Source organism: Mesocricetus auratus, unplaced genomic scaffold (genome assembly GCF_017639785.1).
Source record: "Mesocricetus auratus isolate SY011 unplaced genomic scaffold, BCM_Maur_2.0 Super-Scaffold_100008, whole genome shotgun sequence".
Taxonomy (NCBI): domain Eukaryota; kingdom Metazoa; phylum Chordata; class Mammalia; order Rodentia; family Cricetidae; genus Mesocricetus; species Mesocricetus auratus.
In genome coordinates, this window is record NW_024429192.1 from 58,869,734 (window position 1) to 58,884,783 (window position 15,050).

The window sequence follows — 15,050 nt, forward strand, 5'->3', positions numbered from 1 at the left end:
CCAGTTCAATAAGGTTAAATAGTAAGCAGGTAAGTAAGTAAATACATAATTCAGATTAAAAAAGAACATGCAAACTTTTCCTTAGTTTACCACAGCATATTACTTTATAGAATATCCTATGAAACCCTCAAAATTTTGAAAGTACGTAGAAGAGAGTTTTTGGATGTAAGATCAGTCCTGAAGAGTTAATTTTATATTGTATTTTCTGGCGGGATAGATCCAAGACTGCAAGCATGCTAGGTAAGCAAGCTACCTCAGAGTTACTTCCCCAACCCCAAAGCTGCCATTCTTAGTAGCATCAAAAATTAGTAAGTAATCTTGTGCACAAGTATGATGAAAGTAGTGGCAGTATCTGTATTCTCCCAGTTCTAGCAATCATTGCTGAGAGAAATTAAAGACCTAACTAATAGAGATTTGCTGTTGGTCCTGGATTAGAAGGCAAGGTGTCAATAAACTCTAAAGTGATTTCTACAAGAAGGCTTCTTGTAGAAATTTAAAATATTCTTAATTTCATATAGTATTGTAGAGGACCTGAAATAATCTCAGCTGATTTGAAAAAAAGTTAAAAAAAAAAAAGGGCTTAGACTGTACTTTCAATGTTTGTATAAAGATGACAGTAATCAAGGTAGACAGGGTTGGCATAATGATAGATGATTTCAAGAGAGCAGAGCATCCAGAAATAGATCCATGGGTTTAGGAGCTACAGATTAAAGGAGGAGGACTCGGGGGGAGGAGGAATTGGTGTGTTTGAATTTGCAAAGAATGGTACTGATGCTGCAAGAATTTTGCAAAAAAAATTTTTTACAGTGTAATCATAAGAAAGTTGGGCAATTTAAAGATGTAACATTTACAAACTTATAAAAACGAAAGTATAAGCCAGGTTTGGTGGCTCATGCAACAGTATTATCCATGGGTTGATACAGAAGAATTACCGTGAATTTGAGGCCTGTGTAGGCTGGAGAATGAGATCCCTGTCCCAGAAAAACAAGTTGGAGGAGCAGGGAGGGAAACTAGGAAGAACTCAGCTTGCTTAAGCGGCCTCCTAAGATGTCTTTGGAGGCACCCTCCATCTGGATACATGCTGTGTGTTCCCAGCGGAAGAGTCTTCTGTAATAACTTCATTTCTAATCAGTTTCAGGAAAAATACAAACATGATAATAAATGCCACAATTAGCCTTGTTTAAAGAGATTGTTTTCTCTCCCCACCCCTGTGCCTTCTAGGAAGTAAAAAGAAAGAAAAAGAACGGCCAGAGATTTCTCCTCCATCTGATTTTGAACATACCATCCATGTTGGCTTTGATGCTGTCACTGGAGAGTTCACCGTAAGTTTACCTAATTGAGGTTTGTTTATGACAGTAAAACAGTGCTGAAGGGTTGCAGGAATTGCTCTGAACTTGAGGCCAGCCTGTTGTACAGAGTGCGTTCCAGCACAGCTAGGATTACACAGAGAAACACTGTCTCGGGAAAAAAAAACAAACAAAAAATTGTATGCTTTTGTCATTCCAATACTAAGGCACCTGAGGAAGTGTTGTAAATTCCAGGCCAGGCTGAGCTATATAGTTAAAACTTGGTTTCAAAACTAAATAAATAGGGGGGCTGTAGAGATGACTCAATAGTTAAAAGCACTTGTTCTTGCAGAGGACCTGGTTTCAATTCCTAGCACCCACATAGCAGCTCAAAACCATCCACAACACGTGCTATATAGACAGACATGTATGTGGGCAAAACATTCATACATAAACTAATGATGATGATGATGATGATAATGATAATAATAATAATACATATTTTAGAAAAACTTTTTTAGCAAAACCTAAAATTTATGTGTATTAGTTGGTTGTCATTGGTCTATGAAAATGTTCTTTATTAGAGCAACTCAAATCATAACTGACTTATGAATTTCTTCTTGTTAGGGCATGCCAGAACAGTGGGCGAGGCTGTTGCAGACCTCCAACATTACCAAACTAGAGCAGAAGAAGAACCCTCAGGCTGTGCTGGATGTCTTGAAGTTCTATGACTCTAACACTGTGAAGCAGAAGTACCTGAGCTTCACTCCTCCTGGTAAGACCAGACAGTGGTGAGCGCTGGATGGAATGGAAAGTGCCAACGCCCTGCCGGATAAAAAGATCCCTTCTGGGACAATGAAGGCTCTCCTGCATAAATCTGCCTTTAGAGAGTGATAGGGTTGGCCCAGGTAGTGAACAGGGTGTCTGGAGGTCATATTAACCTCATCATTGTGCCAGAAATGGAGGTGGTGGAAGTTTTGGCTCTGTTCTTTTAATCTTTTCCTCTTTGATGTTTTTAAATGACTGCCAGCAATAGAAGGCAAAGGGTCTAACAAGCTCATGCTAGAGATGGTTATTGTTAGTGGGATAAAATGGAGATGATCATTTAATGTAAATAAATGGCAGGCTTTGAAATGAAAAATGCTGTCCTACTCAGCTGGGTGTGCTGGAAAACACCCTGAATCCCATCACATGGGAGACGCATATCTCTGTGAGTTCAAGGTCACTATGGTCTATAGAGTGCCCTCCATACCAGCCTGGAGGTGGGGGTACATGCCTTTAATCCCAGCACTCAGGAGGCAGGGGCAGGCGGATCTCTGTGAGTTTGAGGCTTGCATGGTCTACAGAGTGAGTGCCAGGATAGATTCCAAAGCTACAAAGAGAAACCCTGTCTCGAAAAACCAAAAGGAAAGAAAAGAGAAAAGATCAGAATGTAGGGTAAATATAGTAATCAGTCTGTATTCATTAGTAATTTATCCTAAAAACTATATTTGACGAGAAAATGTTAAGAAAATGTATTAAAATCTACAGACATTTTAAAAGAAAAAAGAAACATTAAGTTTTGGCATTTTTTGAATGATAGCTTTACATTTCTTGGTGGGCAATTTCCTGGAAAGGTATCTAATATAAACAATAAATTTTGCTTTAACAATACAGAGTAACAAAGTAGTTTAATTAAAATTTAATTTTTATTAAGTTTTAATATACATAGAGTAAATTTGCTTGTGTAAATGCTGGTGTTGTGATTTTTCTGCCCAACAGACTATGGAAATATACTAAACCAAACAGTGGAAATGTCTGTCTTTCTTGCTTTATCAGCTCTCACTTTTTAATGATGAATCTGAGTTTTAAATGTTCCCAGTATGGTAAACTGAGGCACATTCTAAATAGTTTACACATGTTATATTCCTACTTTCTCTCTCAAATTAATAATATCTTTTCTGTTTCACATTTAGAGAAAGATGGCTTCCCTTCTGGAACACCAGCAGTAAGTTAATAATTCATTTGTTATAGTTTCTGTTCTAATGTAGGTTACCTAGACATATTTTGCATGCTAAAATATAAAAACGGATGTGATAGCCCATGTCTCTAACTGCATCACTCAAGACCAAGGTAATGAACTCACTGTGAATTTTGAAGGACTGGGTGGCTAGCAAGACCATGTCTCAAAAAACCAAAAGTAAAATAAAATTATCCTTCAGACAAATAGTTACATAGTTGTTTTGTTTTGTTTTTTCTTAAGTTACCTACTTGATTGGTTGAACTCCAGAGCAATTTAGCTACTTCTCTGGTGCTGCCATATTAAACTTGAATATGGTGAACTGGTTGGCATATTCTCTCTTCCCCAAACCTCCTTCCAGTACTTTTCTGGGTATGGTAAACTGGGGCACATTATAAGTAATTTACACATGTCAGCTCCTTTTTCTTGTTTTATTAACTGGTGTACCTAGATCCAGAGGGCCTTTGCTTTGGTCCAGTGAAATAGATTGCTTATCTAAGAGCTATGGATGTAGCTCAGTGGTAGAGCAGTTTCACCATACACAGGCCGGGTTCAGTCCTTAGCAGAGCCTCCTCACTAAAAATGATACTCGCCGTATATGAATTCATTTACTTTTTAATTGGTTATATCAGAACCAGTGAAGTTTGGTTGTTTTTAAATGAGCTGTTAAAGAAATAAATTTAGAAATATTTTTAAAGGGTAGTCACATTTTAACCTTTTAACCTTGCTGGTTCATCTTCCTTTTTTGCTCCTGTGATGAGTGCAGTTGAATACTAAGGGATCAGAAACGTCAGCAGTAGTAACAGAGGAAGACGATGATGATGAAGACGCTGCTCCTCCTGTCATTGCCCCTCGGCCAGACCATACGAAATCAGTGAGTGACTGACTGGTGACTTACACTGTGTGTTTTTGAAACCATTGGTCTGCATTTGACTTGCAGTCAAAATGTTTAAAGGCCCTCAAGCTTAAAATACTGTAGTATGTAGAGACTTGGTTACTTATCAAAGCCTACTTTTTGGTGCTGACTCAGCAGGTAAAGGTGCTTTCCGCCAAGCCTGACAGCTTGCGTTCAATCCCCCAGACCCACATGGTAGAGAGAGAGATCTGACTCCTCTAAGTTGTCCTCTGACCTCCTCATGCACAGGATGGTGGGTGTGCACACACATGCACACAATAAGTAAATTAAAATTAATAATATCTACTTTAAAAAGTAATATCTTGAGTAGCATGGTGATGCCCATCTTTAATCGAGTATGGTAGGTGAATCTTTCTGAGTTAAGAGGCCACAGTTTAGTGAGTTCCAGGCCAACTAGAGCTACATACTAAGACCTAGATAAACTCACTGCTGTTTCCTGAATTATGTATTTTACCTTGCTTTCAAAGGCTGTACGTTTATTGAAGAGACGTTTAAGAATGAAATTACTTAGCATTAAGAGAATTTTAAGAGTAAGGGCCTTAATGCCAGGCAGTAAGAGACGGCTCCAGTAGTGCCCTTCCCACGGGGATAAGTGGGATGTAAGGCTGCCCCGGGGCTCTGCTCCACTCAGCAGACAGAGCTGAGGCTGGTGCAGGGGTGGAGGCTGCAGTTTTCTTTATGACTTAGGACTGGCTGAAAGGAAATGATCACTGTGTAAAACTTACAGTGGGAGGTGGTTATAGTTATCTCAACATCAACACTCCTACTCTTTTCTATTACTAAGCTGTGTTAGGTTCATTTTGTTTTTGTTGTGAACCAGGGTCTCGTGTAGTCTAGGCTGGCTTCAGTCTCACTATGTAGCTGAGGCTGGCCTGGAATTCCTGATCCTCCTGCATCTGCTTCTTAGGCACCCACGTATAGGTGTGTGCCCTGTGCCTGGCTGCAGGAGTGCTTTTTTAAATTTATTTTTACTTTATGTGTGTGGGTGTTTTGTCTGGGTGTATATTGTGCAGCATGTTGCACCTGTTGCCTGTGGAGGTCAGAAAAGGACATCAGATCATCTGGAACTGAGTTAGGGATAGTTATGAGCAGCCATGTGGGTGCTGGGAATTGAACTTGGGACTTTGGAAAAGTAACACGTGCTCTTAACCATTCAGCCATCTTTCCAACCTCAATAGTGTGTTTCTTTTCATTATATTGTTCTTAGTACTTTAGATGTAGTCACACTGGAAGGAATTTCATAGACCTCTTTTGCTAGGTATTTTCAAAATGCATACATGCTGTGTCAAAAAAATAAAAGTTATGCATTATTTTCCTGGTTACATGTTTTGGGGAGGTGAGAGTGTTTGAAACAGGGTCTTATTGTAGCCTAGGCTGTCCTTGCTGTATCTGCCTCCACAGTGCTAGGCTTACAGACAGGCACCACTGTGCTTGGCAGTTAATGTGTTTCTTGTGTGAATATACTGTCCCATTCTTAAAGCAGTGGGAAAGATAACTTAGTTTGATTTAAAATTTAAAAAAATCAGAATACATTTTCTGCTACTAAGACTATCTGAGCCGGGTGTTGTTGGCGCACACCTTTAATCCCAGCACTTGGGAGGCAGAGGCAGGCGGATCTCTGTGAGTTCGAGGCCAGCCTGGTCTAAAAGAGCTAGTTCCAGGACAGCCTCCAAAACAATACAGAGAAACCCTGTCTCGAAACAAACAAACAAACAAAAAAGACCATCTGAAAATGCCTTTTCTCAAGTCTCAACAACGAATTGTGTCTTTGCAGATTTACACACGGTCTGTCATTGACCCTATTCCTGCTCCAGTTGGTGATTCAAATGTTGATGGTGGTGCCAAGTCTTCAGACAAACAGAAAAAGAAAGCCAAGATGACAGATGAAGAGATTATGGAGAAATTAAGTATGCAGTCTATACTTTATTTTCTTTCTTTAAAACATTTGGCCCAGAGCTGGAGATAGTTGCTGCCCAGTAAGAAACACTTGCTTAGTGTGTGCAAAACCCGTGGTCCCTGCTAGCCATTTTTTCTTTTGGTTTTTCGAGACAGGGTTTCTGTATTGTTTTGGAGGCTGTCTTGGAACTCACTTTGTAGACCACGCTGTCCTCGAACTCACAGAGATCCACCTGCCTCTACCTCCCGAGTGCTGGGATTAAAGGCATGCACCACGAACACCCAGCCCTGCCAGTCACATCTAAAGGACATAGTTTGAAACGCTATCAAAGGGGCTTTGTAAAGGGAAGCTTTTCCTTGCTAGCCGCTTTGGTTTATCCCCTGCCAGTTGCCAGTCCCCAAATAAACACACAAGAAGCTGTATTAATTATGAAGCTGTTGGCCTTGCTTGTTTCTTACTGGCTAGCTCTGACTTAAGTAATTACCCCATAATTGTTAATCTAAGTATTTCTCTTACCGGAGAATAGTTCTGGGCTTCCTACCCCATGGCGTTACATCTCAACTCTCTGTGTTTCTCCTACCCAGAGTCCTCCTGGACTCCTAGTCCCACCTATCTTGATTCCCTATTGGCCAGCAGTGCTTTATTGACAAATGCACAGGACTTCCCCCAACAGGGCTTAAATATAACTTCTCGATACAAACCTATAAAAATGCCCCTTATAGACTGGCAAGATGGTTCAGTGGGAAAGGGCACCTGCCACCATACCTGGTGTCCTGAGTTCGATTCCCTAGGATCCACATAGAGAAAGGAGAGAACCGACTCCCAAAGTTTTCTGACCGCCATGTGTGGAAACGTGTATGCACCAACACATACACACTAAACAAAAACAGATTTAAAAGCGGGCAGTGGTGGTGCACACCTTTAATCCCAGCACTTGCAAGTTTGAGGCAGGAGGACCTCTGTGAGTTCAAGGGCAGTGTGGTCTACAGTTGGAGCTCCAGAACAGCCAGGGCTAGCTACACCCAGAGAAACCCAGTCTCAGAAAAAAAAAAAGATGTTAAAAAATGTTCCTAAAGAACATGACCTTTTGTATTTTGTGTCAGCATAAAGTATATAGGAAGTGGGTTCTTTTTCTTTCCTTTTAATCCAACATTGTCGGTTTAGGTCAAGCATTAAAAGGTAACAATAGTATATGTTGGCAAAATCTACAGAGGCTTCAAAGAGCAGTGGTCTAGGAGTTAAGGAAAGATCCCATTTAGATAGTGTTTAAATCATGGGTGTGCTCTGGTTATTGCGTTTAGTCCTCAGTACTTTCAAGTATGAACCTGCTTTTACCCTGGCATTTTGTAGAAATATACAATGTCCATTCTCTTAGGAAAGCTGCTACTTTCAAACAATAAGTCAGAACAATGGTTGCCACCATTTAGTCCTGATCTCTAATCATCTGTACCCTCTTTTGCTACAGTTCTTTTTTCAGATTTCACTGTCATGACTTTGTGTGTTATAGCTTTGAGTGGTTGATTTGAGGTGGAGTACTTAGATAGATTATTACTTCGCTTGATATGTTCATGTCTTACCTTGAGCAATTGTTAATGCTGAGTCATTTTTCCTGTTTTAACTTAATAGTAAATATGAGTTTAAATTAATATTTTTCCAATTTCCTGAGTTTAATATTTATTTTTTAGTATATTGAAGTTTTTTCAAAGGTGGAAAATGGAGCCAGGCAATGGTTATACACACCTTTAATCCCAGCACTTAGGAGGCAAAGGCAGTCAGTCAGGTCTCTGAGTTCAAGGCTGGCCTGATCTACAGAGCTAGTTCCAGGATAGCCAGAGCTACGCAGAGAAACCTTTCTCGAAAAGCAAAAAAAAAAAAAAAAAAAAGTATAGCTCCTTGGAGAAGTGTGCCACCACTTTTTATCGCTTATTTTTATTAATTTCTTTTCAACTTTAAAATTTTGTGTCTGTTAAATATTTTGCCTATGTGGATATATATATATACCATGTGCATGCCTGGTGCCAGCAGAGGTCAGAAGTGGATGTTGGAGTTACGGGTGGATGTAAGCCACTGTGTAGGTTTTGGGAACTGAACCCAGGGCCTGTGACTTTAACTATTGAGGCATTTCTCCAGCCCCTGGTTATTTTTCTTTAGTGTTGGTTGTTTAAGCAGATTATTTTTGAAACTTGGTGTGTGGAAAAGCGCTTTTATAATCAGTGCAGGCTATTAAAAGGAACAGCTATCAAATTTCATTTGCAATTATTTGCTTGATTGACTTCTAATTTTTGTTTGTTTAAAATAGGAACTATTGTGAGCATAGGTGACCCTAAGAAAAAATACACAAGATATGAAAAAATTGGACAAGGGTAAGTTTGAGGTTATTTATGTCATACTGAGTATTCCTTGGTATATACAGCCTTCCCTCTGGCTGAGCACGTTAACTGTTCTGAGTTATGGTACCTTAGGAGATTATGTAAATACATAACACAGTTGAATGTAGAGACTGTCAAAGCAAAACTGTACTTCTGAGTTGGGTATAATGATGCACACTTGTGACCGTATCACTTGAGGTGCTGGGCAGGATTGCTTGTAGGATTGCCTGTACCATGGTAAGACCCTGTCTCAAAAATCAAAATAATGAAGCACTGGTTAAAAGTGACTTTACATTGTGTGTCCTCCCTCCACCTTTCCCTGACCCTGTTCTCCCCTTCACTTCTTCTACCACCATCATCTTCTTCAAGGTTTCCCTAAGTAGCCCAGGCTGGCCCCATAGTCACTATATAATCCAAGTCTTAGTGATCCTCCATCCTTAGCTTTCCTGGTGCTAGAACTAAAGGTCTGTGTCACCATATGTGGCTTTCATGGCTTTTTCTTACATATCCTTTCCCATAGGTGGTGAGGGATCAAATAGGTAGAAAATCACACATATAATGCATTTTAAAGACAAAGAATTTTTGCAGGCTATTGACAGTTAAAAATCTTTAAATCCTGTATTGGGTTTTTGGCTTTTTGTTCTGTTTCCTCTTCTAATCATTTTTTTAAATGTGTGTTGGTGTCTTACCTGCACACATGTCTGTGTGAGGGTGTCAGATCCCCTGGAACTGGAGTTACAGACAGATTTTGAACTGCCATGTGGTGCTGGGGATTGAACCTGGGTCCTCTGGAAGATCAGCCAGTGCTCTCAATCACTGAGCCATCTCTCCAGCCCCCTCCTCTTGCAATCTTAACTTAGCACTGATTTTAATAACAATAACAAAAAATTGAAAGTTACCCTTTGTTTTCAGTGCTAAAGATCTAGAGCCTTCTGCCTGCCAGCTACATCCCCAGCCTTTTTACTTTTGTATTTGCATAATAATAGATAAGTTACATAGTAATAATGATGGATGAACAAAAATAATGCTTATGACAATCATAAATCCAGTGTTCAAATTGCAAAGAAATTCATGAAACAAAACTTTGTGAAATTTAAAAATGAAGTCAAATATATTTTCTTGAAAAATATGTCTGTCTTTTTGTAATTAGAAGTTCTACAAGAGCTAGTTCCATAACAGCCTCCGAAGCCACAGAGAAACCCTGTCTCGGACCCCCCCCAAAAAAAAGAAGTTCAGAGAAATGTTTAGGGGTGACAAACATCAAATCTAGAATACACTTGGAACGTGCCAGAAGGTCCTGTCACAAAGGGTAGAGAGGCAGCCTTCAAGTTTTGTTATAGTTCATTGTTTGATTTGTTGTTTAGTTTAAGTTTTGCTCCCTGAGACAAACTCTCTGAAGCCCAGACTAGCATTGAGCGAGCATCACCCTTGTGTCTTAAACTCCCGAGTAGGGGGCTCATAGACATGTATACCCTGGCTTTCTTCTTCATTTAGGGGAGCTGTTGTTTGTTGTTTTTCACTTTTTGGTGTATTTTTTGTTTGGTTGTTTAGTTGTTTGTTTTGTTTTAGATTTTGTGTGACAGGGTCACTCTACCTAGCTCTGGCTGTCCAGGAACTCACTATGTAGACTAGACTAGCCTCAAATTCACAGAGATCTATCTCTCTGCTTCCTGCATGCTGACATTAATGGTATGTGCCACCACGCCCTTCCACGTCTTTGTTTCTTAAGAATAGAAGTAGATTTGTGTGCTGTTTCCTTCCTTCCTTCCTTCCTTCCTTCCTTCCTTCCTTCCTTCCTTCCTTCCTTCCTTCCTTCCTTCCTTCCTTCCTTCCTTCCTTCCTTCGTAATGTGTAGTTTTCTTCCACCAGCCGCTTGGGCTCTGCCACAGTTGCAGTCCCCAAATAACACACAGGAGGCTATATTAATTATGAAGCTGTTGGCCGTTTGCTTGTTTCTTACTGGCTAACCCATAATTGTTAATCTAAGTATTTCTCTTACTGGAGAAAAGGGTCCAGACCTCTTACTTCTCTGGCGGGCTACATTGTCTCTGCCATGTCTCTTTCCCAGAATCCTCCTCAACTCCTAGTCCCACCTATCTTGCTTCCCTATTGGCCAACAGTGCTTTATTGACATATACACAGGACTTCCCCATCCTTCCTTTTTATTTTTTTGTTTTGTTTTGTTTTTCAAGACAGGGTTTCTCGGTGGCTTTGGAGGCTGTCCTGGAACTAGCTCTTGTAGACCAGGCTGCCTATGCCTCCCAAGTGCTGGGATTAAAGTTGTGTGCCACCACTGCCCAGACCTCTCTTTCTTTGTATATTTTTTTATAGGTCTGAAATATTGCATGTGTAAGTTTTGGCCACTAGGATTGCATTTTTGTTTTTCCCCTCTTTTTGTTTTAGAAGTGTTGCGTATAAGATGTTAAATCTTTTTTCAGTTGTTCAAAACCTGAAGTGGTTGAATAGTGTAAATGGTGTAACTTAGTTGTATTCTTTTTTCTTTCAGGGCTTCTGGTACAGTTTTTACTGCAACTGATGTGGCACTGGGACAGGAGGTAGCTACTGTTCAAGTCTGCATGTTAGCTCTTTGTAGGAGAAGGGATGTGAATGGAACCATGGTGTGGGCACAGGGGTATGCATGTGTATAAATGTGTAGTAGCCAAATATGTGAGGCTGGCTGACCAGGGAACCAGGGTATCTGCCTATGTGAACTTCCCAAGCACTGGATCTATAAATATGTATCAGCAAGTCAGGGTTTGGTTAGTAAACTAAGATAAATCTAGGGTCAGTGAGATGGTTCAGCAGGTAGTCACTCACCAACCTGAGTTCATTCCTTCTGGTCTTACTCAGAGTGTGCAACCATAGCACATGCCTACCCACACATAAAACAGCAAAATGTCATTTTTAAAATGTTTAAATACAAATTCAAATGTAATTTAGAATCTATGTCACGACATTGCACATAGGCAATATTCATGTAAAATCATGCATTAGTAAGTTAGAATCTCAGTGTGTGAGGTCTACATATTAAATGACTAGCTAATTGGTACTTGTAATTGTCAGGAATGCTGTTTTGATGTTTCAAATATGTTTCCATTGTAGGTTGCTATTAAGCAGATTAATTTACAAAAACAACCAAAGAAGGAATTGATCATTAATGAAATTCTGGTGATGAAGGAATTAAAGAATCCCAACATAGTTAACTTCTTGGACAGGTAAATATGAATATTTTCTTTAAAATTGAGATCAACTTGGGGTAGTGATTCATGACTAGTTCCAGGAGTAAAGGTTGATACAGGAAGATGAAGAAAGAATTCAGGGCGAGCCTCCTGAGGCCCTGTCTTTAAAAATGAGAATGAATGAGAAGATGTAAAAAGCGAGAGAGGGAAGCTGGAGAAATAACTGGTGCTCGTGATGAGCACACACTGCTCTTGGGGAAGACCAGCACCATGGGGCAGTTTGCCACTGCCTGTAACTCTGCTTCCAGAGGAGCCTTTGGCCTCTGCTAGCACTCATAAAGTACACATAAGCTCAGTGAGGCAGACATGCATATAAATTACATAAATCTTAAAACAAAAAATTAATGAGAAAAGAAACATATACATTGGATAAAAATGTGGACATTTGGGACTAGAGAGGTGACTAAACAATTAAGAGCCCTTGCTGCTTTTTAGAGGACTCATGGTTGGTTTCCAGTACCCACGTAATGGTTATACCCACCTATGACTCTGGTTCTAGGGCATCTAGCTCCCTCTTCTGGTCTCTGTACAGATACCAACACGTAAGCAAGACACACAAAATAAACTTAACAATTAGTACTTAACAATCTTCCAAAAAAAAAAAAAACACCAACCCCTGAAATTTATAATCTCATTCTTTGGTGCAGGCATAGCATTTTAGATTGAGATACCAATGCTGAAAAGTAAGCCAAAGGGAGGAGGGGAGGGAGGGTGAAACTGCACTGCAGTGTAGGGCCTTTTCTGCCAGCATCTCATTGACAGCTGAGATGACACGTGATTGCCGGTGGAAAGGACAGAGCAGAGACATAAGGAATGGCTGGCTGTGATCTCAGAGATGACTAGCCACACAGTTTTTAAACTGTGAGATTAGTTTTTTTTATCCCAGAAAAGCACCAAGCTCACTCTGCGCCTGCTTTGGTCTCAGGAAGCTGGGCTTGGAGCATGTGTCACCATGGACAGACAGTTTTTATTACAGGTGTTACTTTTCATGTTTCCCTTTCAGGTTGCTATCAAAAGGTCTGCGAGCTTAGGTATTGTGTTAAACAATAGATAAAAGGCAGAATATAAAACTATATATTACAACTGGGTTTTTTTTGGGGGGGGGTGTTTCGAGACAGGGTTTCTCTGTGGCTTTGGAGGCTGTCCTGGAACTCACTCTGTAGACCAGGCTGGTCTCGAACTCATAGAGATCTGCCTGCCTCTGCTTCCCGAGTGCTGGGATTAAAGGCGTGAGCCACCAATGCCCGGCTACAACTGGTTTTTTAAAAAAAGGAATCACATTTACTTGAGTGAATGACAACATAGATTGTATTAGATAATAATTATTTAGTGAATGACAACTGTATTAGATAAATTACTTTGGTAATAATAGCAGTGGTTGTATTAGATATAATAGAGTGTACATGACTGTCCTTCTATTTTTATATTTGCTTAGAGGGCAAATAAATGTAAGTATAGTCCTTATTTGTAAGGACTATATTCAAAGGAACAAAATTTTCAGGTCCATTTCCTTGTATGCTTTTTGAAACCTTTTTATGTTTTTAAAATTATATTATTATATCACTTACCCCTTCTCCTTCTAAGAATTTTTTACTTATGCGTATGTGTACACCTGCTTGTCTGTGTGCACTGCTTTGCATGATGGTGTCTGGAGAGGCCAGAAGAATGTTAGAACCTAGAACTGGAGTAGAGTAGTTATGAGGGTGTCTGTCTGTGTGTGTGTGTGCGCGCGCGCAGGTGCATGCATCCATCTGTGCTGTGGGTGCTGGGGCCAAATTCCTGCCCTCTGGAAAGGTTTCTCCGAACACTCTCCAGCCACCCAGGGATGGAGAGACCTCAGTGGCTAGGAGCTCTTCCAGAGGACCTGGGTTCAATTCTAAGCACCCACATGGTGGTTCACATGTACCATCTTTTTGCCTCTAGGCTTGTGCATTGGTGCACAGACACACATACAGGCAAAACATCCATATGCATAAATTAATTTTGTCTTATTTTTAAATAAGGGAAGTGAGGGAATTTTTTTATTTTTTATTTATTTTATGTGCATTGGTGTGAAGATTTCAGATCCCCTGGAACTAGAGCTACAGACAGTTGTGAGCTGCTATGTGGGTGCTGGGAATTGAACCCTGGTCCTCTGGAAGAACAGCCAGTGTTCTTAACCTCAGCCATCTCTCCAGCCCATAATTTTTTTTTAAATAAAATATTATTTCACATCAGCATAGCATGAAAACTTAGACAAACCCAAGACTTTTGGCTCATTGCTTTGCTTGGCTTAGTATTCTGCTGTTGTCAATTTCTATCTGTGTGACCTTGGATAAGTTACTGAACATTTCCAAATATCCCACTTTGTTCAGCACACACATGCACACGTGTGTGCGTGCGTGCATGTGTGCAGGGAAGGGAGTCTTGTTTTTTCTTGTTTTGTTTTTGAACTTCCTACCTCAGTGGCTACCATGCTTAGCTTGCCCCAATGAAATAATTCTCTCTCTCTCTCTCTCTCTCTCTCTCTCTCTCTCTCTCTCTCTCTCTCTCTCTCTCTCTCTCTCTCTCTAAATAATTTTTCTGTTGGACTCTAATTGCAATAACGTATTCATACACTCAATGTGGCCAAAGGTCAAACTATAGTTTCCTGGCTTCCGTTTGTTTTGTTTTGTTTGCAGCATTGTCTTTATAGCCCTTCTAGACTCTAGTTCAGGGCCCTCTTCCTAACTGCTTCCTGAGTATGGGATTGTAGATGTCTGCTACCCCACCCAGTTGATAACATCTTGATTTGTTTGTTTGTTTTTTTTCAGATGGGGTCTCACTATGTAGCTCTGGCTGTTCAGAAACTCACCATGTAGACCAGGGTAGCCTCAAACCCAGACATCCAAATTACTGGGATTAAAGGTGTGCACCACTGCACCCAGTGAGAACATCTTGCTTTGTGCAGTTGTGCCTGGCTAAGTGCTCTTCCTAGTTCCAAAATGGTTGGCTCTGGAATTGGGCTTGGCATTTTAATTCTTCAGTGCAGAGAGCCATGTTTTTAGGAAAAATAAAAGCCCATGTATGTTTTGTGTGATCTGTTTTCAGTTACCTGGTAGGAGATGAGTTGTTTGTGGTGATGGAGTACCTTGCTGGAGGGTCGCTCACTGATGTGGTAACGGAAACCTGCATGGACGAAGCACAGATTGCAGCCGTGTGCAGAGAGGTGGGTTGCTTCCTATAGGCCTAGGGTGTGACCTTAGCAAGCGTGAAAAAAGAAAGGACTTCTGTGTGTAGAGACTTTTTCCTCTGTATAGTTTTTTAATTTATTTTTGCAAGTTTTTCCTCTATTATTTCATCCCAGACAAGAACTTCAGTCCTGC

At 40.3% G+C, this 15,050-nt stretch overlaps 1 protein-coding gene across 1 annotated transcript in view; it reads left to right on the forward strand.

Moving 5' to 3' along the window:
• Positions 1 to 15,050, forward strand: part of Pak2 (p21 (RAC1) activated kinase 2) — a 58,391-nt gene that overhangs the window by 31,554 nt on the left and 11,787 nt on the right. The window contains exons 3-11 of the mRNA XM_040750945.1: positions 1,222 to 1,322; positions 1,914 to 2,061; positions 3,242 to 3,273; positions 4,052 to 4,159; positions 5,976 to 6,108; positions 8,398 to 8,461; positions 10,974 to 11,022; positions 11,570 to 11,682; positions 14,776 to 14,893. Coding sequence (XP_040606879.1) covers positions 1,222 to 1,322; positions 1,914 to 2,061; positions 3,242 to 3,273; positions 4,052 to 4,159; positions 5,976 to 6,108; positions 8,398 to 8,461; positions 10,974 to 11,022; positions 11,570 to 11,682; positions 14,776 to 14,893 — 866 coding nt within the window. The remainder of the gene's footprint in view (positions 1 to 1,221; positions 1,323 to 1,913; positions 2,062 to 3,241; positions 3,274 to 4,051; positions 4,160 to 5,975; positions 6,109 to 8,397; positions 8,462 to 10,973; positions 11,023 to 11,569; positions 11,683 to 14,775; positions 14,894 to 15,050) is intronic.